Here is a 26046-nt window from a genome sequence, read left to right on the forward strand (position 1 = left end):
ATTGCTCCACAAATTTTCTTTTTCCAATGCTGCAATCCCATAGGCAAATGCTCTGTGAATCAGGCCCTAATTATGTTAAAAACAAAAGAGCTTTTGCTTTGCTTGTTATTTCGGGCTTTGCAATGAGTGTGTCTTATGCACTACCGTGACCAATCGGTAAATGTAGGCGGTAGTGAATCAACAGGTTAGGGGTTTCAGCCTAACCTGGGGTGGAAGAGATGTACGTGACAAATGTGATAACTGAAGCAAGACAACTGTTCATTATCAATGAATGTCCCCTTGATTTATTGCACCCATGCAGAAGTCGCCAACCCTTTCCCAAACCTCGAATGGGGTTTATAAACTAAAAAAAGCTCTCGGGACGGGGGCCAGAGGGCCTAATTCTGGGACGGTCCTGGCAAAAACGGGATGTCTGGTCACCCTAGGTTTACCCCATGCAATCTATGGCCCTTATTAATGCTAGCTTTCACAATCTATGGCCCTTATTAATGCTAGCTTTCACACAAAGCCGGAAAGTGATCATACCTTAGCATGCCAAACTTGGGTTTGTTGGACTTTGTAATCAGCACAACTCCACTAATGGCACTTTGTAACTTCACAGTCCCCTACTCATCCAATTTCCATTGCTCAGTTTTAGTCAAAGCGTGCAAAAGTTAAAATAATACCTTGTAGCCAGAGGAGCCACATGGGAGAACCGCACAGCATCTAGCAGAATGTCTGTGAGAAATTCCCATACCAGTGGGCAGCGCAGGTGGCAGGGTCAGTGAGGGACACCAGACACCAATATTCTTGGTAAGGCATTAGGCTGCATTTGTTACATCATCAAGAAATGCAAAGAAGCCAAACATGGATAACATCATCAAACTGTTATGTCATCAATTACATCCAAAACAAGGAACCCAAGAAAGGAACCCACACCAGAGATAGTCCTGAATTTTGTCAATGATTTAAGGTTAAATCTCCATATTATTATGAGGTATGTGCTTTCAAAGAAAGTCACAGAGACAACAAAACCAATGAAAAAAAAGTACATGAAAATAAATGTATTATATAGAAAAACATATTCTTTAAGAATTTCAAGGTGCTTCTTACACAAGTTTAAAAAACATAACAAAAAATGAAAGCGAAACAAAGAGCATAACATGTGTACATTGTAATTTAATTTAGGATATTGTGCAAAAACAATTGATAAAAGGACGAAGGCCCAACAGGAAAACAGTTAATTACATCATCATTATGCCATAATTACACCATCATTTAAATCATCATTACTACTTGAGTGTGGGGGAGTGACAGTGGGCACCACCCCCCACGTTCCGGGATGGGCATGAGAGAAATATGTGACCCCCTAAGCCGACCAGAGCCCCAGACCCACTCCCACGCAGGGACCAGTGAGGACCACTCTATGAGCCCCTGGCATGACACCACACTGTTCCACACCAAACCTAGGACCATAAGCTAAATCACAGCATCTAGTAGAATGTCTGCAAGAAATTCCCATTAGCAGTGCAATACCAGCTGATGGAGAAGCTGAACCGAGCCCAGTTCCCACTCTTGTTTAGGATTAGCCACTGTCAAACATTTGGATGGTTCTTGTTCGTTTGGAATCACTCGACATCGAGTCGCATGAACAATAACCATACAGATCAGCTATCCAGCTTGCAGCTGGCACCCTAACAGGGATGCTCGTGGATTGTTCAACTGTCACCAAAGACACCAATAATTTTCTGCCTTGATAAAGACTACGGTCGAAACACACGTCAGCTTTTTGTTTCACCTCACATGGCTCATGTTGCCAGACATTGAGACATGTCCTTAAGTACATTAAAACATGTATAAAAACAACTCCGGATTGATGTGTTTATAATTCCAACAAACTGGCTAAACTCAGTACAAAGATAATCTCAGCGAAACTGGACAACCACCAACTGCCAGCGCCCACGCTCAACAAGGTTTGTCACCTCACCTAGTAGTTACCATCTCAGGAACTTTGGAGTTCTGGTTCCCTGACAAACCAGGTGCCAGGCTACAGGCCATACTATATTCAAATGAACAGTACGCAGGGGACCTTCTATCCCTACAAAAGCTCCAAACCTTTTGCACCTTCACTGTCAAACATTGTCTGAAAAAAAAAAATCATATGTTCAGGCAGCTCATCTAGGACTAACCCTGCAAACAGGGAGGAATTAATGACCGTATAAGCGAGGAGCAGCATGATTCCATGCACGCGACACACCATTTCATGAGGCCCATGCTTGTGCTGTCAAAATACCTGACACAATTTTTGTTATTTAAGTAACAAACTGTCAGTGGCAAATACAATGGCCCTTCTCCACAAAGAGCTGCGAGGGCCGGAAGTGAGCGGTACTCCACCCCTCACATTCTGCCCTCACTTGCCATTGATTCCAACCGAGACTTGTGTGCAGGAGACGGGAACAGCAGCCAGACCTGACATGCATATCTAAATGTCCGGTGCATTCCCGCCACTCAGGCAGGCATTGGCTAACCAACCCTATGTGGTTGGGCAACTGGGGTCATTCGCATACCTAGCTTGGGCTCAGTAGTGCCTTTGCAGCAACATGCCCTTATATGGTCTGCCACTGCACTGTTATTTTTAGATTTCTACCTCTGTTTCGGGAGTGGAAATCTAAAAAATAAAAGAAATAGTCTCGCGACACATCCCCCCTACTCGAGTAGTCAGCAAATCGTTGGCAGAGCCATGCTGGCTTCACACGTATCCATGTGGATGGCATCGAGAGGGAAAAGGGAAATTGGTGCAGGGAATGTTGAAATGCAAAGCGCACCCCGATATGAATTAGCATTTGCTTTGAAGTGTGGCGGCAACTTCTGAGGCATTCCGCCTGCCTGCATTCCAAATCGCCACCACCTCTGAGAGTCTGCCCAGTGTGAGCAAAAGGGCAATCTTACATTGCACTGTTAGCAGTATGTAATAATAATAATAATTTGCATTTATATAGTGCTACGAACCCTTAGGCATCTGAGGGCTGATTATTATTTCCCACGGTGTGTGGGGCTCATTTATTGATCTCAGAAGGATGAAAGGATGAGTTTGGCACTGCCGGGATTCGAACCCGCATCGGCAGGTTCTGCACGGCTATCAAAGCAATCACTCTACTCCTTGTGCTATCTGACTGGCAGGTAATGGCTCGCCATCAATGATCATCCATGGGTATATGGCACAAAATCATCACTTACTTTGAAAATGCATAACTGTTGTTTCCCGCAGGGGCACACTGTTAACAGCAAGTTGGACAGGTTCGCATTGTGGCAAGGTGCAAAACTCTCTTCAGATGTTCTCTAAACAGTTTAGCTGAGAAAGGAATGAAAAGCCAAAGCCCTAACATGCATTACAGACTGATTTACAAAGTGTTCTTCCATGGGATTGCATCATTGTAAAACTTTTTTGTAAAACAGGCCCAAACTCTCTCATCTTCACGGGGACATAGCCTGCCAAACACACTATCAATAGTTTAGCTTGCACAGTGCTCTGCTATATGCTCCATTCTCTTTTGCTATTGGGCAAGTTGCATGAAGTTGACGAAATAACTCTGTATTTCCATAAAATGCCCCTTTCAACCATCAGCCCAGACAGGAACCGCCCTCCAAGGATGTTAATGGATCGATTTCTGCCATCTCTCAATAATGCCAATAACGATGATAAAAAAGGAACAAAAGGCACAAACTAAGAAGCATACACAACAATGACCTATTCTTAACTAGGACAAAGCCCCACAAGTTGCTACAGCATATTAATATTTTAGTTTCCATAAAGTTCCCTATTTTCCATTTACTTTTCCTCGCACTATTAAGCAGATTGCATGAATTTTCGGAAATTGCAGCTTATTTCCACAAATAAGCCCCCTGGAACAAACCACCTGCATAGAAACCGCTTGCAGAATACCAAATTCATACATTTCTATCATCCAGCTGTAAGCTTTAGGGTCTTGAAGACCCAAGTCGATTCAGATATTAAAGCCAACTGTGGCTGGCGGCCCGGCCTAGCTTGTTCCCACATGCCGATTAGTCACAAATGATCTTTACCCCTGGAACTCTTCGGACCACACGTATATTATGAAAGTAAAGTGCAGGGGGCAGAACCCCCTAAACAACTGAGAGAAGGGACTACTTTTGGCCAATACTGAAACCCATGGGAGTTGTGAAGCAAAGCCATACCATTGTGTCGGATTAGACTGAAACATCTCAACCAGTGTGGACATGTACACACCACTACCTGAAATACAAGAACCCTTCACTCTGACTAAATTGTCATCCCTCTGAGGCCTACCAATTCACCCTATAGGCACCCCTCATTGGCCCAGTCACAATACCCCCTTTGTCTCAGCAGCATCTTCCTGAGTTCCGCTGAATCATTGCGAACAGTGGGTCACAGGGCTGCGCCCTTGCGCATCCTGCCACGCGCAATTTAATAACTTTACTCATTAGGACTTGACCAACGGGGCCCCAATCTAAAAAAAACACTAAGTGATAAGTAAACGCTGTAAATACGAGTAGCTATTAACGTAAAATACCATCAAATGTATTTGCAATTGCTTTATGGCTGAGCACTACAGAAAGGTATGTTAAAGTAAAGGTTAAGGACAAGGTCAAACAATAGTATATCTCAGAAGATGCTTTAACCATAGAGGAACCATTGCCCAACACACCCAGAGCAACCCCATTTGCAGAAGCCTTTAATCCCACATGGTCCACTTCTTCTTCACAATTTCTTGGACTGGGTTAATATTCATTGCAGATATTCATGTGCAACCAATTATCAAATGATGAATCCGGCATGTATAACAAACAAATCTTGTTCTGGCCAAAACTCTCCTAGATTTTCTTCTCACACTCTTACCGGGTAGTGTCTTTCCTCTATCTTTTTTAAATGACCTTATTTGATCCAAGAAGCACAGCTACCATGATGCTATTCCTGGGGCCTTCACATAATGTTTGTTAATCTGTCTCCATAGGAAATCGGTATGTCCACTATAAGGACTTGCAGTGTCCTGTCTCTACTTTTTTTATTTGATTGTTTGATTGATAGCTTGATAGCAGTGACGCGCGGTACAGGGTGTGGGTAGCAGAGTTTGGGCTGGCATCTTTTAACAGTAGCACAGTGCTGTCAGTTGATGTCACCATGTGTGCCCATTAGGATTAGTCCTAGGTGAGGTGTTGTTGAACAAATCCATGTTTTAAGAAACTTGCCCAATTGGAGAATTGTGGGGACATTCTTACCTAAGCTAATTGTGGGGCCTACTTACCTAAACTAATTCCTACATCACATCTTTGAGACTTCTATGTAGATTCCAATAGCTATATGAAATGTTTCATTGCAATATGTTTCCTAGTATGGCATTGCATGACACCAGGTATATTTAATCCAGTAATAACTGTTAACATCACACCAGCTGGTTGGTTGTTGTAGCATCCTTATTTGTAGAAGGCATTTCTTTGGTTATCGCTTAATTATTGATTTCTTCAGTGACTCGGTTTCTGGTTTAGAGCTTTGAAAACTGCTTTATTAGTTCACCATTTGTGTCTCATGAGTGCCAGTATCTAAATCCCCACTCTCTGACTGACATCATGTTTTCTAGTTGACTTTGAGGGTTTTATGTTGGATAGATAGCTCATGTGTATTCTGAAAAACACTGCAAGAATAACTCTTATTAACAACAGTCGCAGGCAAAAACAACACTTTTCATTTCAATTTTCTCACAGCAAACTACCAACCACAATTTTGTAATAATTCAATAAAACAGATTGTCCTAAGTGAAGTCTGAGCTGGTCGACAATACATATTTCTCTCGGGCACAGAGGAAGTGGGGTTACCATTGCTAGTCCCTAGGAAAAGAACCCTGTGTGGCAGGCCTAGCTAAAATTCCTCAGACATTTTATTGGGAAATTCAAATCCTACTATGCTCATCCCTAAAAACAGTAAATGTGTTAACACATGTGGCCTTCGTGATCTATTCTCCACATTCCTTGTTTGCTAGCAGCGGACCCCAAACTGGCATTACAAAGAGTGTTCTTTAACTGCCAGGTCCTTCGTTCTATCTTCAAATACCATTACAGATTTCATCCCAAACAATTATCAGCTTGAAATCGACACAGACACATATTTTATCGAGGTATGTTAGTCAAAGGAGGTAAATCAATAACTTTTATAAGGATTGGCTTTGCATATGTGGCAACCATTTTATGTAAAACTGTTGCTTGAGACATTGCAAAGCTTAAGTGTCCATTTTACCCCATCGTTTTTTTGTTTTTGTTTTTTGGGTGTTTATCATGTATCCAAGAGAAACATTCTGCAGTTTATGTCGCTTTTAATGTTTTTTTCTGACATGAATTATATATTATCTCTGTACACTCCTGATGCCATGGCGACTGCCTGCATCATTCCCCTACTTTCAAAACCACTACCCTCCTAATGAGGCACTGGAAAAAAAAGAACATTTAGCTTTTCTAATTAATCTAATTAAAACATTTTGGGCCTGATTCATGCAATTGAAGTGCGGTTCAAAGTGACTTTGCACTGCTGAAAAGTGACTTTGCACAGCCGACACAAACCCTGATTCGCGGAGCTGTCCAAAATGTATTTTTGCTGTGCAAAGTCATGCAAAGTCAGTGCAAAGTAATTTTTGCAGTACAAAATTAACTTTGCACTGAATTTGCACTGCAAAAATACACTGCAGTTCCATGAATCAGGGTTTGGGTCAGCATTGCAAAGTCACTTTTGGGTAGTGTAAAGTCACTTTGAACCGTGCAAAATATTACATGCATCAGGCCCTTTGAGTTCACCAGGCTACCATAGCAACCAGATGTAGACGCCATCTTTATAAATTGGTGACTTTATGGGGATCATAATTAGGACAGCCCAAAGACGTTTTGGCCCTGTAATAAATGCGCACCTGGGTACTGGTAAGTGACTCTATCGGAGGGCTGGCCACCAGTGGTGAACATTTGAGAAAATGAACACATCGAGTGCACATGTGTCCAGATAAAACGATACATTGTTCCCTATGGAAAACCTTGACACATGAGCCATTTCTAAATGTCCACTTTAATGTCCAAAGGTTATGCCGTGTAATGTACATAATACACGTGATTGCCCCACTGGGTGTAGTGTTTCAACCCTTCCCCAAATAATGATGTTGTATAGCATCATAAAAACACTTGTACAATCACAATAGTTGAAATAGCATCACATTTCATGCCACAAGCAAACACTTTTACATACTTGATTTCCATATTTCCGTAGGGACACCAATTAGGATCCCAGAGGTGGCAATGCCATCACTTTGGTAACCCGGGCAGTGCCTCAGTGACCACTGGCCCATTCACTTAATTGGCAAACAACGATGTATTTCAGCACAACGTGTTTTACTTTGAGAAGGAAAAGTTGGCTTGGCATATGTTGGCTGAGCTGCCAATCCTAGGAACTCATGCTGGATTGAGACTTGAATCTGCCGTCTATTGGTTTAAGCAATCTGGAATGTTTCCACATTATCACATAAAATGGCATCTTTAAAATGATTACTGTATACGAACATGTGTATATCTACATTCTTTCATATGTTAGCGTGGCATTTCCAAGTTTGTAGCTACTTGAGGTGTGACTTTTCATATGTTAAGTACAACACTTTATTTGCTAACTGCGTAAATCACTTTTCTCAATGTACGTTTGTACATTTTAGAGCTAAGCTTTTAATTCAGTTCCTATAAGTGGCTGGAGAATACTCTGTGAGTCAAATTGCTCGATGCTAATACATATCTTCACTCTACAGCCTGTCCCAGGTTCGAATCCCTGCAGGGGCTATTTAGCCCTTAACCTAACCTACTATAGCTTTCACGCCCCAGGTGGGGGAGGCGGACATGGGGTTTAATGGCCCGCCAGCCTGCGCTTTGGTAGGCCTGATCGAAGCGATGCCCTCAGCTCGGGCTGCTGGCCACTAAACTCCATGTCTGCCCCCGCAGCCAGGGGGTGAAACTATTTGCACCCCGGGATTTACCGGGGTGTGGATAGTTTTCTTTTTTTTCTGTTCATCTGGAGATGAGCTCAGTGCAAGCTCAAATCCTGTCGGAGGGGGAAAAAAAATGATAGAAAAAAGGGCAGCCGCCATTAACATGGAAAAGGGATTAAGTCCGCTTTCGGATGACGGCGGCCATGCAAAACATGTTCCAAAATGCCATTTTTTTAATTAACCTTTTTACTTTTTCTATGGCTGGGCGATGAATGCACAATCGTGCCCAGGAAAGCAGACTGTGATTGGTCAATCTGTCTTTCCCGCGTGCGAAATTCATAAACTCAATGACCATAATATCTGTTATTTACAACGCTACAAAATGAAAATCATTACTACTTTGGTAATAACCACAGATTGGATTATACATATCACATTTAGCCAATTTTTCTGAATATTTATTTTACATTGTAAGGTTAATATTCTTTGAAAATCAGCTTCATTAAACACCGAAAGGTGTCTCTACACTTCATAGACTTCAATGTTGGACTCATTGTATGTTGGTGGAACTAAAGGTGGGATAGGACGGATGAAATATGGCCTACTGTCTAAAGTGTAAGATGTGAAATCAATAAACCCGTACTCAAATCATGGCTCCAACACTTGTCTAAGCAATGTGATCCTGGGCAAATCACTTTATCACCAACATGATCAAAAGTAAGTTATTTAGTTTGATTCACTTCATCAAAGTTATTTTTCATAGTGCTGCTGGCTTATTTAGTGGCTTTGTGAGTATTGTTAGGTCGTGGGTCGGTACTTCAGCTGTGTACGCATCATTTCATTTTAGAATCTGATCACCACGGGGACCCTTTAGTTTGTAATCTAATTGATCGCTTCTCAGACACTTGAATTTACTGTGTCCGCGGTATGAAATCCCAAGCACTACTAATGTTGTGCTCTGTTTGAAGATGACCATACTAGGAACAGCGTCACTATTGAAGGAAATCTCCCTGTTGGTCGGTTCGGTTATGACTTGAAGATCGGATTGGTCCGATTCGTTGTCCCAAGCAATTTTTCTTCAAACAGCAGCGTCAATTGGCCCCTTTGCTTTTTCATCGTACTTCTTTTATATTTTGTATTTTTGCTTACAATCAATTGCGCTCCTCATGGAAGCCACCCCTTTTGCCATGTTATGCATATAGGGCCCGATACAGAAAGTGGTTTTCAATGTGATTGCACCATTGCAAAACGATTTTGTCAATCAGGCTCATAGCCTTTTAGGGTTCCCATTGGGTACCTTTCTGGCAAAGTTGAGAGATAATATAACAGTGCCGCCACTGATTTTCACGCTCCTTCTACGCAGAGCTGATTATGTCAATTACAATTATTTATTTATGCGTTCATCTATAATGTAGACACATTTTCATTCGCGCTGTACACCACTGAGTGAGGTAATTCCGCAAAGGGTATTCGGGCAACCGCTGCTTTGCATCGCAGAAGATATTGCATTAACATAACATCTGTTCGTAACATTTATCCGGCGAGGCCAATAAGGGCAACACATCACTATCTGAACCAAAGCTGTTGTGTAACTTAAGGTGACCAGTATTTAATTTGAGCCTTTTATTAGTTGGAACCTGGCAAATTGTGTAGCTCATAACATGTCTTTTTTCTAGATTAAATTTATGACAGTTTTTGATTATGTCCATAAGAAGATACCAGTGACTTTAACACATGCACATGAGGCCTGATTTCCAAAACGTTTTAATTGGAATTGTGCCATTTTTAAACACTTCTGTGAATCAGTTCCTCAGTCTCCATCGCCAGTTTGCCCACATATGTTTAATGATGCTGTACTGATCCTTATTTGAAAATGGTGCTTTACTCTAGATAATGGTTAAGAAACCAGCAGCAGGAAATCCTTGGTCCACAGCGAGCACACTGGGCCTGCTTTACAAAAGCCCTTTCAATGGGACTTTCCCATTTGAAAAGGTTTTTGTAAATCAGGCCCTTTGCTTCACTGCAATGATGCTGCTCGATGTTAATTCACCTGCATTGCTTCAACGGCATCCAAGAAGTATGCTGTTGCCATGGCTGCACGGTATCTTGTGGTTCGGCGAAAATAGGGGTGCAGGGCGTTAAGTGGGCGTGGCCCTTGATTTGATCTGACCGTGGTTCCGATGCCAGATTATGTAACATTTGCACCGGCGTTAAAAAATGTGTGCAAAGGTACGTAGCGCCAGTTTTGCCGTCTAGGAAATAACGAATGGTGCAAAGAGGTTTCGTCCCAATTCACACTAACTAAAACAATGTGCACTAGGCCAAAAATGTCCCGTTTGACGCCTCCAAGGCAAGGACATTTGTTCCGATTACTGTGTTTGTTGTGTAAGATAACAAGAAATGTGTTTACTACATTTCTTGTTTGTTTATGGAGCAAACAGCGTAAGGAAACGATTCTGCTTCGTTTAAGCCCAAGTAAAAACCTGTTGAATTAATTGCGAATGGGGAAAAGCTGTTTGCACAATTGTCTATTAACCAAGCCACACAACTGGTATCAAATCCATTATCTGCAATATTTTGCAGAGGGGCGCCTTTGAGATAACCTGGCGGGTGCGGCTCCTCTCTCCCCCGACACATTTCTCCAGTTACATCACCTGGTCCCCTTTTCTGTCCTGGGACAGAGCACAGGCATTGATTTGCTGATCATTCAGCAGCTGGCAGAGTCCCATGCTGGGCATGTCCCTGTCACATCTGTATCCTCAGACACATATCATGGTGCAGTGGTATGATGCTACAAGTGCCACCCTGAAACATATCAATATAAACAAAACTACCACCATGCACCTTGCTAGTAGTATTCCTTTCGTTAGAGGTCCCATTATTTTTCTAGGTACTAATTTATCACCTCTGTTGTTGTAAACTGATGGCTTATTTGGCCAGTTTTGTCAGCTTCTCATATTGGCCGCACCGTGATTTTACCTTCTTGCATTTCACATAATACTATGGACGCCAGCATAGATGCATGATACATCCACGTACTTTGCTTCATTGTCTTTCAAAATATGCATTCTCTTACACTCTTACTTCATTTCAGAGTGGCTTTATAACAACTATCGTGCTTTTATAACGATTTCTTATAGTTTGTCAGGTTTTTTTACCATGTGATTTTGGACTTGAGGATTTGTCACTGTATACCAATGAAGCTCTTGAAGGGCTATGCCCCAGAAAGAAAGGAGTATTCTATAAAACTAAAGATGTGGTGGGGGAAGATGTAGTCCGCTGCAAAATTGCACATTCTTGAATTAGGAAACCTTGAATGCTGCCTTAAAAAATGGTGCGATCCTCTGCAAATCAATTTTGCACACTGACTTATTTTGTTTGCAGATACAATTCTTATCTATTAAGTGCACACAATGCAAAAGCTGCATCGTTGCTTTGTTTAATAGACTGCTGTGTTGAGCATGTACAGTAATAATGATCACTTGACAGATTTCACAAAACCAAACTCAATGTTTCGCTGAATGTCACGTCAATTACACCAAGGCTCTTTCACACGCAAGTCCACAATGTTTATGAGATGGGAAGATTAACGGGCACCTGGGTCTCCACGAGACAACACAATATGTTGTATCTTGTCCTTGAGCGGCAAGGTGAATTGTTCTTCTTCTGAACCCATATTTTCGTGTCAAATTGCTAAAGAAATGGGATATCCAATTTGTGAATCGTATATCCAGCTTCCAATCCCGGCGTCCTCATATCAGTAAAATTGTGTGATTCTGTATATCTCACCTCTCAAGGCCTCAGCCCACATATCTCGCAAACGTGCAGGCAGACCACGTGCCGTGACCACTGCAAGGAGTAAGTTATGTACGAGTGTAAATAAACTGGGTGATTCTGCTCTGCCTAGCATGTTTAGGGTTCTGCCTAGCATGTTTAGGGTTGACCTCTGGTGAAGTGTCACAACCCAGTTACACGAAGCACACTTTGTAATACAAATATTAGGAAATGCGAATCAACAGAGGTTCCAAACCAGGAACTGGCTGCATGGCTGAGGCTGCCGATATCCAGAAGACTCATTTAATTAGGCCATGCCCCTCACTTTGAATGCCACACCTCTTTGGTAATGTGTTAGGGACCCACCACGTAAAGCACTTTGGGGTTGATTGTGTAAAGTAAAGTACATTTCTAGGGCTGGATTTCAGCTCAGCCACAGTGAGTGTTGGTTAATTTCAGGCGGAAGGCACAAGGGTCAATTTCTACCGCTCTGGTGACAGCTGAGCCCACTCCTGCCAATCATGAATATTCACATCTACTCTATAATTTTAGCTCCTTGTAGGAAATTCCAAGCGAGATGTATTAGTGGAATATGTTAAGCAACTCTAAGTACATGGACGACGCTCGGTGATGGCTCTGGTTGTGGGTTACCTGTTTCAGCGAAAGCGCTCCCATTGGAGTCGAGCGGTGACACCATCCGTCGTGTGTGCAAAATTCAATTAAGGGCATATATTATGGCAAGTGCTTATGCCTCTGCTGATGGTGCTGTACTGCTTACATAATGAGTCTGCTCAGCATTTCACAATCTGATGGAACGCTAACGAGGCAATTTCCAGCCAACCGCCAAACATCGCCCAATCATCAAATCGCTGTCTAGACCGACTTGACACAAACATTTGCGTTAACTGGATGCACTCCCATTGCCTCATAGATATGATAATCAACAAAGTGCGTTGTGTAGTTGTACCTATCATGAGCCCGACTAGGAATGTGGCAGTTTTTTCACAATGCGCATCTGCCAGCGGCATGGGCCTCCGCGCATGGCATCAATCCCTGCATACGTTGCGAGATTTAAGGCAACCATACACGAATGGTGTAACGGGGACCCACCGCAGTCCCTGTGTTGGGCGAGGCCCCATGCCACCCTTGCCCAGTGGCGATGGCGGGGGATGGGGGGAGTGGCCCTCAGCAGGGCTTGCAGGGGGGGCCCCACATTTTGTGATATGCCACTGACATACACATAAATAATTCTGCAAAGATTGGAAGGAGATGATGTGCCATCCCTGATGCATGCAAAGTCACTGCCATGTGAGAGGAATGCACGCATGAAATCAATGTAAATCGGTGGTGCGCGACCTACGCCCACGGCCGGATGCCGCCCTTCAGGACATTATATATTAGGCTTCCAGATTTAGAGTATTTATTTTTTCAACGCTTACGTCTGCAGTATCCATGTGCTTTTCCTTTTTATCTGTGTTCATCCACTTGTATATATGCTATGTAGAAAATAATAATTTGAAACTGGTTCTTGTCTGCATTTATTCAATTTTAAAATGTAGTGCTTTGATGCCTTTTAATGGGAAGCTACTACCTCCAGGTTCTTGCACATCAAGCCAACATCCATTTCCACCTTAAGAGCCAATTAGTTGCTCCTTCTGCTAATGTGAAAAAAAGTCTCTGTAGCAGGTTAGACTTATTCAAAGGGAAATATATATGTGGTAGCCTCTACATTGCAATACTTTGCACTGCCACTGGTCTGCAACTGCAAGACATAATTGACAACCTGAAAAGCTTGTTAAGAATCAGGAATTTCCGCTGTTTCCATTTTATTTTACAAATAAACACGGTAAGGAATCAGAGTGATTTCTGTCTGTGTTGTTGAGTAACCACGGAACACCGATATCCCTAAATAAATGGCCCTCCAAGTCCCCTGAGTTTAATCATGAAGAGTTGCCTGGCCTAAAGTCATTTTCTGTCTGTGCGTCCTGATGCCCGGAGTTTTGCTGCTATTTAAAACATAATTTCAGTCCCATAACACAAATAAATCAAAGTGGTATTGCCATTACAAGGCAATGTAGCGCACAGGTTACAGTTCGAAAATAGAGGAATAAATACTAATGACAGCTCAAAACCCATGTTTTATGTGTTTCGTACTCAAATGTGCACATGGACACGCCGACCAGTTGCTCATCCCCATAGACAGTCCGGCCCACTGCTTGAGACTTGTATGGTATATTCGGCCCTGCAGCGAAAACAGTTGTGCACTCCGGATTTAATTTTCACAAATATGTTCCATTATAAATGTTCCTACTGTGTGGCCTTGTCTTGCTGTCCCATGTTAATGGAAGCAAAGGACTATACTGTTATCAGAAAATGTAGCAGTAATGGAACGCACTCCTCCATCTTGATAGACACATGTTTTGTTGAAGTTTACAACTTGAATACAGGCCAGAGTTATTGTACACGCATGGCCTGATTCACAAAGTGGTTACCGGGAGTAAGTCAGACTTACCTTTGACTTAAACCAGGAGAGGACTGTGGGATTCGTGAAAGAAGTTACACAGAGTAACTCTGAGTTATTCCGGGAGTATGTCAGGCGTACGTCAGAGCAACTTAGTGTAACTTTTGTGAATCTAACTGCTCCCTCCAGGAGTAAGTCAAATTTGCTCCCAGTTTCTTTGTGCATCAGGCCCACATTTCATGATGGAAACAAAGACTAAATAGAGGAATATACATTTTAAACATGTAGAAATGTACTCAAAATGTTTTGATACATGGATTTAAATTGTGTAGTAAATTTGGTAGTAAACCAGCTAAGCATGTCATATTTAGATTTACGCTGAATATTTTGTTTTGCTTTTGTAACTGTTTTGTAACCTAACGCATCGTTTTGAATTGATTTATTGTAGCCTTAGTTCTTACTGCAAGAAAACACCACACAGGAATATAAAATAACTAGTTAGATAATTGTTTATCTCTTCACACAACTCTAGATTAGATGCAGGCCTAAATCGGGATATACATGCACAACCTACGCAGGTCTTCATCTTCATGCAAGTTCTCACTTAATGTAACTTTGCCGAATAATATTAAACATGTGATCAGATTGTTACATGCAGATTCTTGTTCACTGTCACCACAGGAATTATGATTCCCCAGAGAAATGCTTCTCAATGTACCACACGCGGAAGGATGAAAGGCTGAGTCAGCCCGTCTGAGTCCAACCTGTTCTTAAAGGCTGCACACAGGTCTAGGAATTAGCCTAATCTTCTGAGCTTTCTTGCCTGCCCTCGGGCTACATTTTAGGTATGGCAGCCATCATGCCTTTCTTTCTGTAATCAGCATTTTTGGAGAAAGTATGGGGCGGTATTGCAGAAACTTTGCGCCAGTATAGAACTAGGGCAATAATGGCCCCAGTGCAAACAATATCTTTTTGTAATGCATTTTTTAACCGGGGCACTGTTTGCCCTAGATGTAGTCATGTGCCCTCGTACAAAATGCCTTGCAAGACTATTTTTCGCATTGGGCTACATTTTGCCGTAGTTCTACTCCCATTTTCACTGGTGCAAAGCATCTGTTTTTTGCCCACGAGGTCTTTGTTGAAGAACAAGTTCTGGGAGTCTAAGTAACAAGGGGTGCATAGCATCGGGGGCACTATGCCTCATGGTTTCAGAAGTAACAGATTTATGGCTTCAGTTTCTTTCTGAAATGAAAACAGAACTATTAACCCTTAGAGTTCCCTTAGGGTGTAGTATTGAATGCCATGTCATGGTATGGTACAGTTGTTTATCATGAAGAGCCCTGGTACCCCCTGAAGTTGGCATCATTGTGCCTGAGGAGATGTATACACATTGTGTACACCTCTGGGTATCCCCGACCAGGAAAGCAGCAGGACTAAACAGAGATCACCCAACACCCTGTAGCACAAAGCAACCAAATGCAGCACTGGGACCACTCACTTGAGACTCAGACTTGCACACAGGAACGCAGGACGTACCATGAACCCTACCTACAACAAATCCTGAAGTTCTACACCAAACCATTCCCACGCAAACCTAAACTAGCCTCTCACACATGGGTACTTATGCACCCACCCCCTAACCTCAAACAAATTAGCCCGACACCTCTACAATCCGTCTAACACATGACAGCCCCTGGACCATGACTGCACAAGGTCTCCACTGTACTCAAAGCCAGCTATGCTTCTGATCCCCAAACACATCGAAAGCTCACATGCATGCAGAGCTTGGGGTACCTCTGCTGTGCATGCAACAACGCTTCCATGTAATAATGCCCCCGCAAAAATGTCCCCTAACAAAATAGTTGCTATTTTATTGTGGAGACAGTATTATGTTGAACATGCGGGGGACACCCCCACAACCACCGTTTTTTTGGTATTTTTTTAATGCAACCCGTCCCCATACATAACGTCACCATATATAATGTCGCCAATTGCTTTTTCCGGTGACATTATGTATGGGGACATTATTACCTGATAACGCAGCAACACTATGTTGCGCAGTCCTCCATTCTCCCTCTCCTCCTAACTAACCCAAGACACCTACTCTCTCCCAGATCTGCCAGACCGCTTGAAGACCATGCAAATGGCCCAGTACACATTCTATCAACACAACATAACACGATGTAACAAAACATATCACAAAATAACATAACAGTGAAATAGAAAAAAAACAGTGATGAAGATAAGATTTCTATAAAAGTACAAAAAATGCCTGTAGCAGTTCAGGCTGGCAAGAAAACTGAAAAGGTCAATCTGTTTGGCCCACTGGGAAGGCGGGATCAAGAAAGGGGGTGCCCATTAGAAGACCTTGAAGTCTGCAGTGACAGAACCTCCAACACTATAAGACCCCTTTAGAAGAAATCCCCTGATGGGCCATAAGCAGAGAGCAGGATAGTTCCTGTCCAGCTTCTGCTAATGGAGCCTTCTTGAGTCGCAGCATGGTGGAGCAGCTGGCTGGGAGATGCAACTTCCGGAATCTATGCCTTCATTTTCCTCCATGGTTTCGCTAAGAATCTCCAAGTTTAATTTCAAACTAATGCTTGGGGAGAGGAAAGTCTATTTTTTTAATCACCCAACTTAGTTGCCAGGTCGATGCCCCAACCCGGCCGGCAGAAACCAAACGGTACAGAACCGGACATGAGGCATTAGCTCTTGCTGTGATGGGCCAGCAGATCAATATGTAATATATGTGTATATGTATACATACATGTACACGTCCTAAAAGTGGCCCAGTGTTGCCCTTGGGTTAAACATGTGCCCTGCTTTGGCACACTCATTAAAACCTGTGCTGCTGAATCCCAGTGACATTGTTTTTGTTTTTTTGTTAGCCGGAGCACACACCAGGGGTCCCGCAGGGACTCTAAACGTTAAACACATTCTGCTCCATTGGGGTTATGGACCTCTGCAGAAAAATGGGATTTCAAACAAGCCATACATTATCATAAAAACAAACACACACATTACAACCCTAGCATTCTGGGGGCTGATCCTCAAACACATTACCAGAAGAAACGCTTGCTTACTCTTAGCTTATTCATGGGGAGAGAATATTCCATTCACCAAGAAGTAGGAAGGAGTAACTCGAGCTTACTCCTGGAAACAACATAGGTCAAGACTCAGGAGTAAGTCAGAGCTTCTAAGAGTGACTTCTTTTTAAATGTAATAGTCTCTCTCCAGGAGAACCTTCGGGCCACTCCTCTGAGCCTCCTCTGGAGGGGCGCATTGGAGTTTTGTCTCACCAAGCTGCAATTTGCCCTTTTCAGAATAAAATCAGTGGCATGCTCATTAAATAACAGAAGATATGAAATGTATGTAGTTACTGAATGCTGTTTTCTGGCACACAGCATACGTGACATTGTGGTGCCTCTGTGTGCCATGCTGTGTCTGAGGTGCCGGAAAGCAATGAAACCCAGGGACCACAATTTAAACTTCACCCTAAACCTACAGCAAACAGCATATTGATTTTCTGGATTTGTGAATCAGTCTTGTTAGCAACAACTTGAAAAACATCACAATTAGAAATGAGACTTCAGTCAATCTAATTGGCATGCTGTATCTGTCCGGCAATATCGCTAATGTTCCTTATAGGTAATGTTTTCAAGCTAATTAGATAAGTTCCATTCAAGAAGCATATAATAAACAACGCAAATAGATTACTAAATCATTTCATCATAGAAAATATCCCTAAAAACAAATGTCTTATTCCCAGAAGGCTTATTGGAATTCTGACCCTCAGATGCCTCTGTTTAGTAGGTCACTTGTCCTGGTCTGATTGGGGCAGCCCATTTTAAGGGTCTCAATATACTGTTTTCTCATTCTTTCCTGCTCACACAATATTAGGAGGCACTCCTTGAAGAGGTCCTTAATGCGCATGTTGGCATTTAAGAGAACACGTCATCAATGAGAGATTTAGGTCTTTGATCTTCTGAGTGCCCTTGAGTCCAGTGGCATATACGGGGATGGCATAGCAACTGATTTGACCACAATCTACTATGATCCTACCTTAAGAGTCGTGGAAAAGGAATGTGAGGAACTTGTGCTCCTTGGTATAACCATTACCATGAAAAGCAACCAGAGTTCCCTACTTGGGTAACTGCAGTCTGTGTCTTATATCAAGACTCAGTGATTGTGTTGGCTGTCCATTTTTTTGTGATGAAGGGGTGAGCACAGCAGTGGAAACAATGTGCCATTTGATAGAGGCATGTTGCTAGATACTAGGGTCGCCTCTCTAATAAGCTTGAATTTTGCTCTGAAGCATGTAGCCAACCATGTCAGAACCTTATTCCATCACTTGAGGAATGAGTTACACAATTATGTGAGTTTGTCAAAAACTGTATTCAGTAGTGCTAGAACAAAAGCAGACCATATTGTAAAGTCCCAATGATACATCTGAAAAGCCATCGATGAAAATGTATATCCAGTGCTCATAGGTCCACAGCAAGTAACATTGTAAAGTCCTGATAACACATATTAAAGGCCATTAATCGAAAAGTATATCCAGTACTGCTAGGACCGAGGCACCTTAAGTCATTGATCGAAGAGTATATATAGTACTGATAGAGCCACAGCAGATCACATTGTAAAGTCCCGGTGAGGCACCTCAAGTCATTGATCGAAGAGTATATATAGTACTGATAGAGCCACAGCAGATCACATTGTAAAGACCCGGTGAGGCACCTTAAGTCATTGATCGAAGAGTATATCCAGTACTGCTAGAGCCACAGCAGATCATATTGTAAAGTCCCGGTGAGGCACCTTAAGTCATTGATCGAAGAGTATATCCAGTACTGCTAGAGCCACAGCAGATCACATAATTCCCAGATACGTCTTAAAAGTCACTGAGGAATTGTTTTTCACCTAGGTTGAAGATACATTTGAAATCTATGTGCGTGTATTTCTTGAAAAAAATGTAACAACGCAGCTTTTCATGCTGTGTAGGTCGAGCAGTAAGGCCCTTCAGCCTACTGCCACAATCCCGATCATGAAAAGACTGTTGTGTACCGCACAGTCTTAAAAACATCTCCCACTCTGAAATAACCAATGGGAATCATGCAACAGGGCATACAATTAATTTAATCCAACAATGCACTCTTTCAAAATTCATCTGTGTTACATGCAGTTATAGCCTAGCATATGCTATATGCGTGAACAGGAGAGTGCTGTGCAGCTATGTAAATATAGAGTCTGAAAGAGAGTTACTTTGGGGAGTAAGGCAGTTTGGGTTACTACATTCGTCTAAAGTTAATAAAAGTAAGCATTGTTTGGTGAAACCTCTGTTTTATCTGTTAATGCAGTGTTACCTTCTGCATTTTCACAGTCAACGTGCTATGAGGCTATACACGCACCACCCACAAGTTTCTCTATAGAAATACTGGAACGACTATCTGCGGTCAAAGGAAATGGTAGACTTTAACATGTTCTGCGGTGTCCCTTGAGAACCTTTGCTATTTATACTGTTTTACCTTTAAATTGAGGAGCTTAAAACACAAGTGTTTCATTCTAGCTGAATGATGAAATAGCTACACATACTTTACAATATAATGATGGTAGATTTAGCATGTCATGATAGATTAGCACATGCATGCCATAATTGACATTGTCTCATCCAATTACAATGGTCTAAATGAATTCAATAACTACTAGTATTATAACTCATCCCCAACTTATCGCCCGAGACAAATCCTGCGATAATTACACCTCCCCAGTCTGTAAGCTTATATTATGCTATCCAACGCAACTGTTACCAGTCCTCAGTTTAGTTTATGAAATAGTAAGTAAGTTGGAGTGCAGATATTCTATTTCAGGCCTTGCTAATCCTCTTTTGTCTTCTCTTTGATTAAGGTACAAGCTCAGTTGCAGCTGGAAGGAGTGACCCATGCACACCACCACCTCCACCCACACCTGGCTGCCCACGCACCGTACCTTATGTTCCCACCTCCTCACTTTGGACTTCCTATTGCATCGCTGGCGGAAACAGCCTCTGCTGCTGCTGTGGTGGCAGCTGCGGCAAAGAGCAACAGCAAAAACTCCAGCATTGCCGACTTGCGGCTCAAAGCCAGGAAACATGCCGAGGCATTGGGTCTTTGACAATTCCAGTCCTTGGTAAGAAGGTGAAGTGAAACTCTTCTTCTTGCCATTGGCATTCACTCTCCAGGCACAAAGCTTGTTCAGAACATGTTTTTGCTAAAGACAACCTAAAAAGGCCTGCAAGAGTTTCTCCGGAGGATCAGCAGAGAACATGCGTTGGCCTTGGTCAAAGGCGCTCTCCCATTCACAGTATCCAAATGCAGATGATTGGCCTGCCCTCGCCCTCCTCTCGTGCTTCCCGCCACTCCGAAGACAATGATCAATAACATATGATGCTATTCTGGACCACGCTCTGCCCTGCCAGAAAATAATTAAGATATGAGCAGGGCATCATTTTGTCACCGTTCAGAAGCTGGAGGAAGAAATATGGTACAATCGCTAGCACTTATTTGCAGACAATAAACAACTTGGCAATCTTTGAACCTTGGCCAATTGTCCACTTCAGCATCACACCACCTGCTGCTGTCAGTTTTGCCTTCCCTGTGCATGTGTCTAGGTAAACACATTTTGAAGGTCGGAGGATAAATATATATATATGTATAAATATAAATCTTTATCTATTAAAAAAAAAGATCTGTGGGGCTGGTCTCCATTGAAGAAGACATTTCTCCATTGCCAACAGTATTATTTTACTGCTATAACATTCTTCCCCCACCAAGGAATTTCTGAAGAATTAGTTTCAATGAAACAGTTGGACCTTCACCTCTATGTCATGGGGCTATAGCATTAACCCCTAAACCTCACCGTTTTTCGTGAACACACAGCAATAACAACATTTTGCCTCTCCAATTTTTCCAATCGCTGAAAGGAAAATAAAAGGCAAATGACTGTCGATGCGCTGTAACTGTTATTGTGACTTGAACGATGAGCTGATGAACGTGCACTTACGTAACCCTGAGGCACCTGTAATATTTGATAACATTTGTAAGATACAGTCTTTTGTGCCATAGCAGCGAGACGACATAATTCCTCTTATGCTGGAAGCATTATCATTATTAAATTGACGACGTAGACCTTGATTTCTTTGCAGGAGGCGGTGTGATGGTGCAGGCTGGGAATGAGGTCAGTGTGAAGCGCGTGTCTCAGAGAATACTGATGTAGCAGTCATTTCAACAAAATGCATTTCAGTGCAGCAAAGTGCAATACTGTATATACTATAGAATTTTTTTAAAAGAATTTAGCTGTACATAATTATTCTGTTGATAGCGAACTCTGCAATCGCTCTATTCTAGCTGCTGTAGCTTGGAATGGGTGAATTGTGGAATTTTTGCTTTGCCAAAATGACAGATTCTTTGCCAAAATTACATTTTTTTTCTCCAAAGTTGTGGGCTATTTCTTTCACATAAGACTCAAGGAGCATGTTCCATGTATAACAATTAAAGGACACCATCATTTTGTAGAGCGGTCCATTTGCAGCATCTAGCAGAAGGTGGCTACATAGTGTTTATGTGTCTTTATTCACTATTTTGAGATGAACAGTTCAGTTGTAGGCCTGCTCTTGACAGTTAGGCAAGCCACACTTATGAATATTCCAGCCACTTTGCCATGATGACAAAAAAATGGGGTGATCGATCCATAAATTAGGTGCACAACAGTGTATTGTAGAAGATAATGATTATAAATCACGTTTTTATATAGCGCTTCAAACCAGATTTCTCCTGCTTCTAAGTGCTGTAATAATGTTTATTTTATCACACAATTGAATGGTGCACAAATAGAAAGATTAAGGGCTGAGTGGGCTGAGCATGGATTTGAACATGATATTTTTAATTATATATTGTTTTTGATCAGGGCATATTTCAGTGACTTGGATCTCAGCCTCTTATTGGTCTTTATGACGCATGTCCAGAGCGGCACAGATTACCCTTCTAGAATGTGCAGCAACGATATTACCGGCACCAGCGGACAGGCTTCAGTCGTAGTTTCATTCTGACAACAGGTGCATTTGGTATGGGCTATGGAGTTCCAAAAAGGCAAGGTACTCTCTTTAGAGTTTCACTTAAATAGAGACAATTGCTGGGTTCCTCCAACCTTATTTAAACAACAAGGCCATTTAATCTATTCAAAAATGGGTCATACATGACCTGTATTCCTCGATGCACTGCTGCCTCTAGGCTATCACTGCAAATTCCTTTTACGAACCAGGAAGTAAATAAAAGATTGGCCATCTGCAATTTGGCTTCCACCAAAGCCTTTTGCTTAATTTTGATTTTAAATGCATGTCTGGGTATCCACCAACCTCCAATTCCCTGAAAGATTAAACAAATCATAGATGCATGTTGATCTTTTCCTTCATTTCTTTTTTTTTTTAAATCGTGCATTAAAAAAGTCACATTCAGCATTTTTTCGCAGAGCATTTTCAAAATCCAATAGCATTCAAAATTCATCCCCCACCTACTTATCACAAACGTCACACTGCCATTCCAAATGCCAATACAAACCTCTACTTTGTCAGGATTTTTCTGTGTAAATATGTTCCTGTTGGGGTTTCCTGAAAGAATACTTCCTCACATCATAGCTGTTCAGCAGACCTTTGCCTTACAGCTCAGCGTGTTGCTGCGCGCCCGTGTTCCCTTTGGACATTCGAGGCAGACGCGCCAGGCCGCTGTCATAAGGCTTGCAACTTTCTTTGCAAATGGGAAGGAGATACCCATGGCCTGATTCACAGAACCCTGGGTCTAGATCTAGGATGGTCAGGTTGCGCTGCGTAGAGAGCCCAATGTTCTAACAATATGGTCACACATTTGAGCAAGTGCCCCCCCCGTATGAATATGTGGGAGATGGAGCCACGCACACGCCTCCAATTGAACTTTTTTATTTTTAAATACCCCAATGGATGATGGGTAGCTGGGAACAGAACGACCTCCGTCTACGGCATAAGGGTGTCGAAATCCTTAGGATGTGCCTTTAAAAGGTACACTCCTCAAAACTTCTGAAGAGGTGGCTATATTTATTTTCCACTCTTTAAACATATTAAGCGAAGTATTGCACAGCTGTGCTCGTGCTGTGCAGGAGTGTACCTGAACGTATGCCCTACACTGAGACCCAAAATGACCCATGCCTAGCGCTCCTGTACATGCCCCAGCCTTGAAACGCTGATAGCGGACGGACCTGTGTGGAGTACGAAATCCCGCGCGTTAATATAGGATGATCTGCCATGTTCTCTGAGCATGCCGACACTCTTCACATTTGCAAGTGTGCCTCTTGAATGTTTCCACTTGGGCCTACACAAATGAACATTGGCAAAAGAGGCTGTGCGGGAAGAATTCTCTTATTTCCTCCCCTATACAACACCATGTCAAAATCATTCAATGGCCTACCAACATAACGTGACTTTGTGGAACTGTGTCTCTAATTTCCGCAGAACACTGTTTTTCATGTACAATCTCCTAATAATGTACATTTGCCTGTAATTCAACAAACGCACAAACCACCATTTTTGCGAAATACAGCCAGTGGCACAGACAGACATTTGCTAACTCTTTCCCAAATCTCTAAAATCCGTAAACAAAGACTTCTTTGCGCCTGTCTTCCCAATGACAGTGATGTTCCCCAAATGTGTGACGAGACCTAGACACATATTTGTTATTTTACACCAGAGGAACCAAAATACATTGTCATTAATCAATGTCGTTTTTATTTAGATCCGGTTCACTTTTGTCTGACACAACAGTATAGAAGACAGAGATTCTGAATAAACAGGTTAATACCTCTCTTTAAAAACAGAAAATACAGGCCCAACGTCTCTCAAACAACAGAAGGTGAAAACTGGGACTACGTTGATAATTGGAATTTTAAAATATATTGACGACATCTGGGTACCTCCTTGACTGCTCTCTATGAAGTGCTATGGAATACCTGGTTTAGGAACACATAGCTTTATTTCACTTGTTACTGCTGACAGAATCTCCTACTTTCACAATGCTCCAGACATATCTCTTCCCTACACTTCTGGCCCTTGATGTCCTTGCTCTACATGGATCTGAAAGCTGCAGCTCTCTAACTGTTTTGGACAGCAGCTTCCGTGATCTTTCACCATTGACTAGAATGGCTAGGGCTGACGGGATCTGTAGTCCTAAACATCTGGCGAGCCAATAGTTGGACCCCTGCTTTACATTTTTTGTCACTTTCACATTCATTTTCTGCCTACAATTTATCTCGCTCTCTTTCTTGATACCTTGCACCCCCCCAATAATATTAGCATGAGAAGTCCATCATGATGCGTGGCACCATGCTGGAATGTTTTGCGCAGTTGCCCAAAAATGATTGCCAAATGACAGGTGTCACTATTGCACTATTTTTTTTGCTTGCAGCAAGAGCAAACAATGGTCTGGTCTACCTCGAACTGGACGGTACCGTATATATTACTACATCCACGACAGGCAAAGCTTTGTTTCCATGTACTGATATATGTCAATGTTTTATTTATTGTTCTTTTTGGGAAGTTTATAAATGTGTAATATTTTAATTATGTCGAGTGTAAATGTTCCGATGCTTTGCATTTATTTTTATATTTTCTGAAACCAAGGGGCAGGCAGTATGATTGACCCATTACATTATTTTGGTGTCTAACAGAGTGTCTGATTTTGCAGACATTTCAGGGATCACAAAAAGTATTAGGGACAAACTCGCCATGCCCAACCGGCCTCCCAGTTTGTAACCCTTTCTGAAAGTGGGAAATTCTACCTTCTGTTCCGTTTTTGGTTCATGCCAGCATGCTTCTGCATTAATTTGCCCGCCATGTTAAGTTACAGTTCAGAGTGTAATGTGTTGACTCACATGGTATGATTGTACATCTTGTAAAAGTGAGAAAATAATAAACTTATACATATTTGTACATGTGTGTGTTAAACTTCCCTTGTTACCAAAGCAGTGTTTCTAAGCAATTTACATTTGCGAGGATTTTAAAGATACATTCTTGATGTTCTGCTTTTTTCATCCTGAGCTATCTATGACGTTACACACTATTAATTAGTGAGTTTTAATTTTGACTTAGTCTTGCGAATCATAAGTTAACCAAAGACTGGATCTCTACTTATGTGATTGAGTGTGTGATGCTAATTGGAGGATATAATTTGTAATTACTCCCAATGACATTAGGAACCCAATACAGGCAATGCAGATTACACATGCAATGATGGTTTAAGGATCGACTTCTCTTTTGCACTAATATATGCCAGCAGAGAGAACACCTCCCTAGAAACCTGTAGGTCACAGGCTATGTTTCTGTAAGAGATGACACGGTACTTCATCCTTGTGAGGACATACATCTCATGCATCAAGTGGGGTATTGTTAACACTTTTAATCCAAGTGTCTAGAGACAGTGCAGGCCTGATTTATATGAAAGAACACCTTCTTTCAAACTTTGAACCAATAACATATAACATTAGACATTGGGCTAAGTCACTTTTCTGAAATCGGGGCACATTTTCTATATCTATAGGTATGCTAACGCCGGAATGACCCACCTACTGACTCAATCAATAGCCATAAAGTGGGAAAGCGATAAACAACGTCTTTAGACACCAGTTCCAAGTGCTTGTCAAGTGTCCCTACTCTCTCTTGTTATTGTCAAAGTCCACCCATTACTTTGCCAGTAGCAGTTGTGCTTTTTGTGTGGTTGGCAAGGATTGGTGTGCTGCCATACTGTCAAAGCCTTCTAGCCTATATCCATGTAAGAA

The 26046-nt window shown here is 42.0% G+C and overlaps 1 protein-coding gene across 2 annotated transcripts in view; it reads left to right on the forward strand.

Moving 5' to 3' along the window:
• SHOX (SHOX homeobox) overlaps positions 1-25201 on the forward strand; it is a 67715-nt gene extending 42514 nt beyond the window's left edge. For both annotated transcript variants that reach the window (XM_069636636.1, XM_069636637.1), the window contains exon 5: positions 20119-25201. In XM_069636636.1, coding sequence (XP_069492737.1) covers positions 20119-20364 — 246 coding nt within the window. In that variant the 3' untranslated portion in view covers positions 20365-25201. The remainder of the gene's footprint in view (positions 1-20118) is intronic.
• Positions 25202-26046: the final 845 nt, after the last annotated feature.

This window comes from Ambystoma mexicanum, chromosome 7p (assembly GCF_040938575.1).
Source record: "Ambystoma mexicanum isolate Mex_15411 chromosome 7p, UKY_AmexF1_1, whole genome shotgun sequence".
NCBI classification, from domain to species: domain Eukaryota; kingdom Metazoa; phylum Chordata; class Amphibia; order Caudata; family Ambystomatidae; genus Ambystoma; species Ambystoma mexicanum.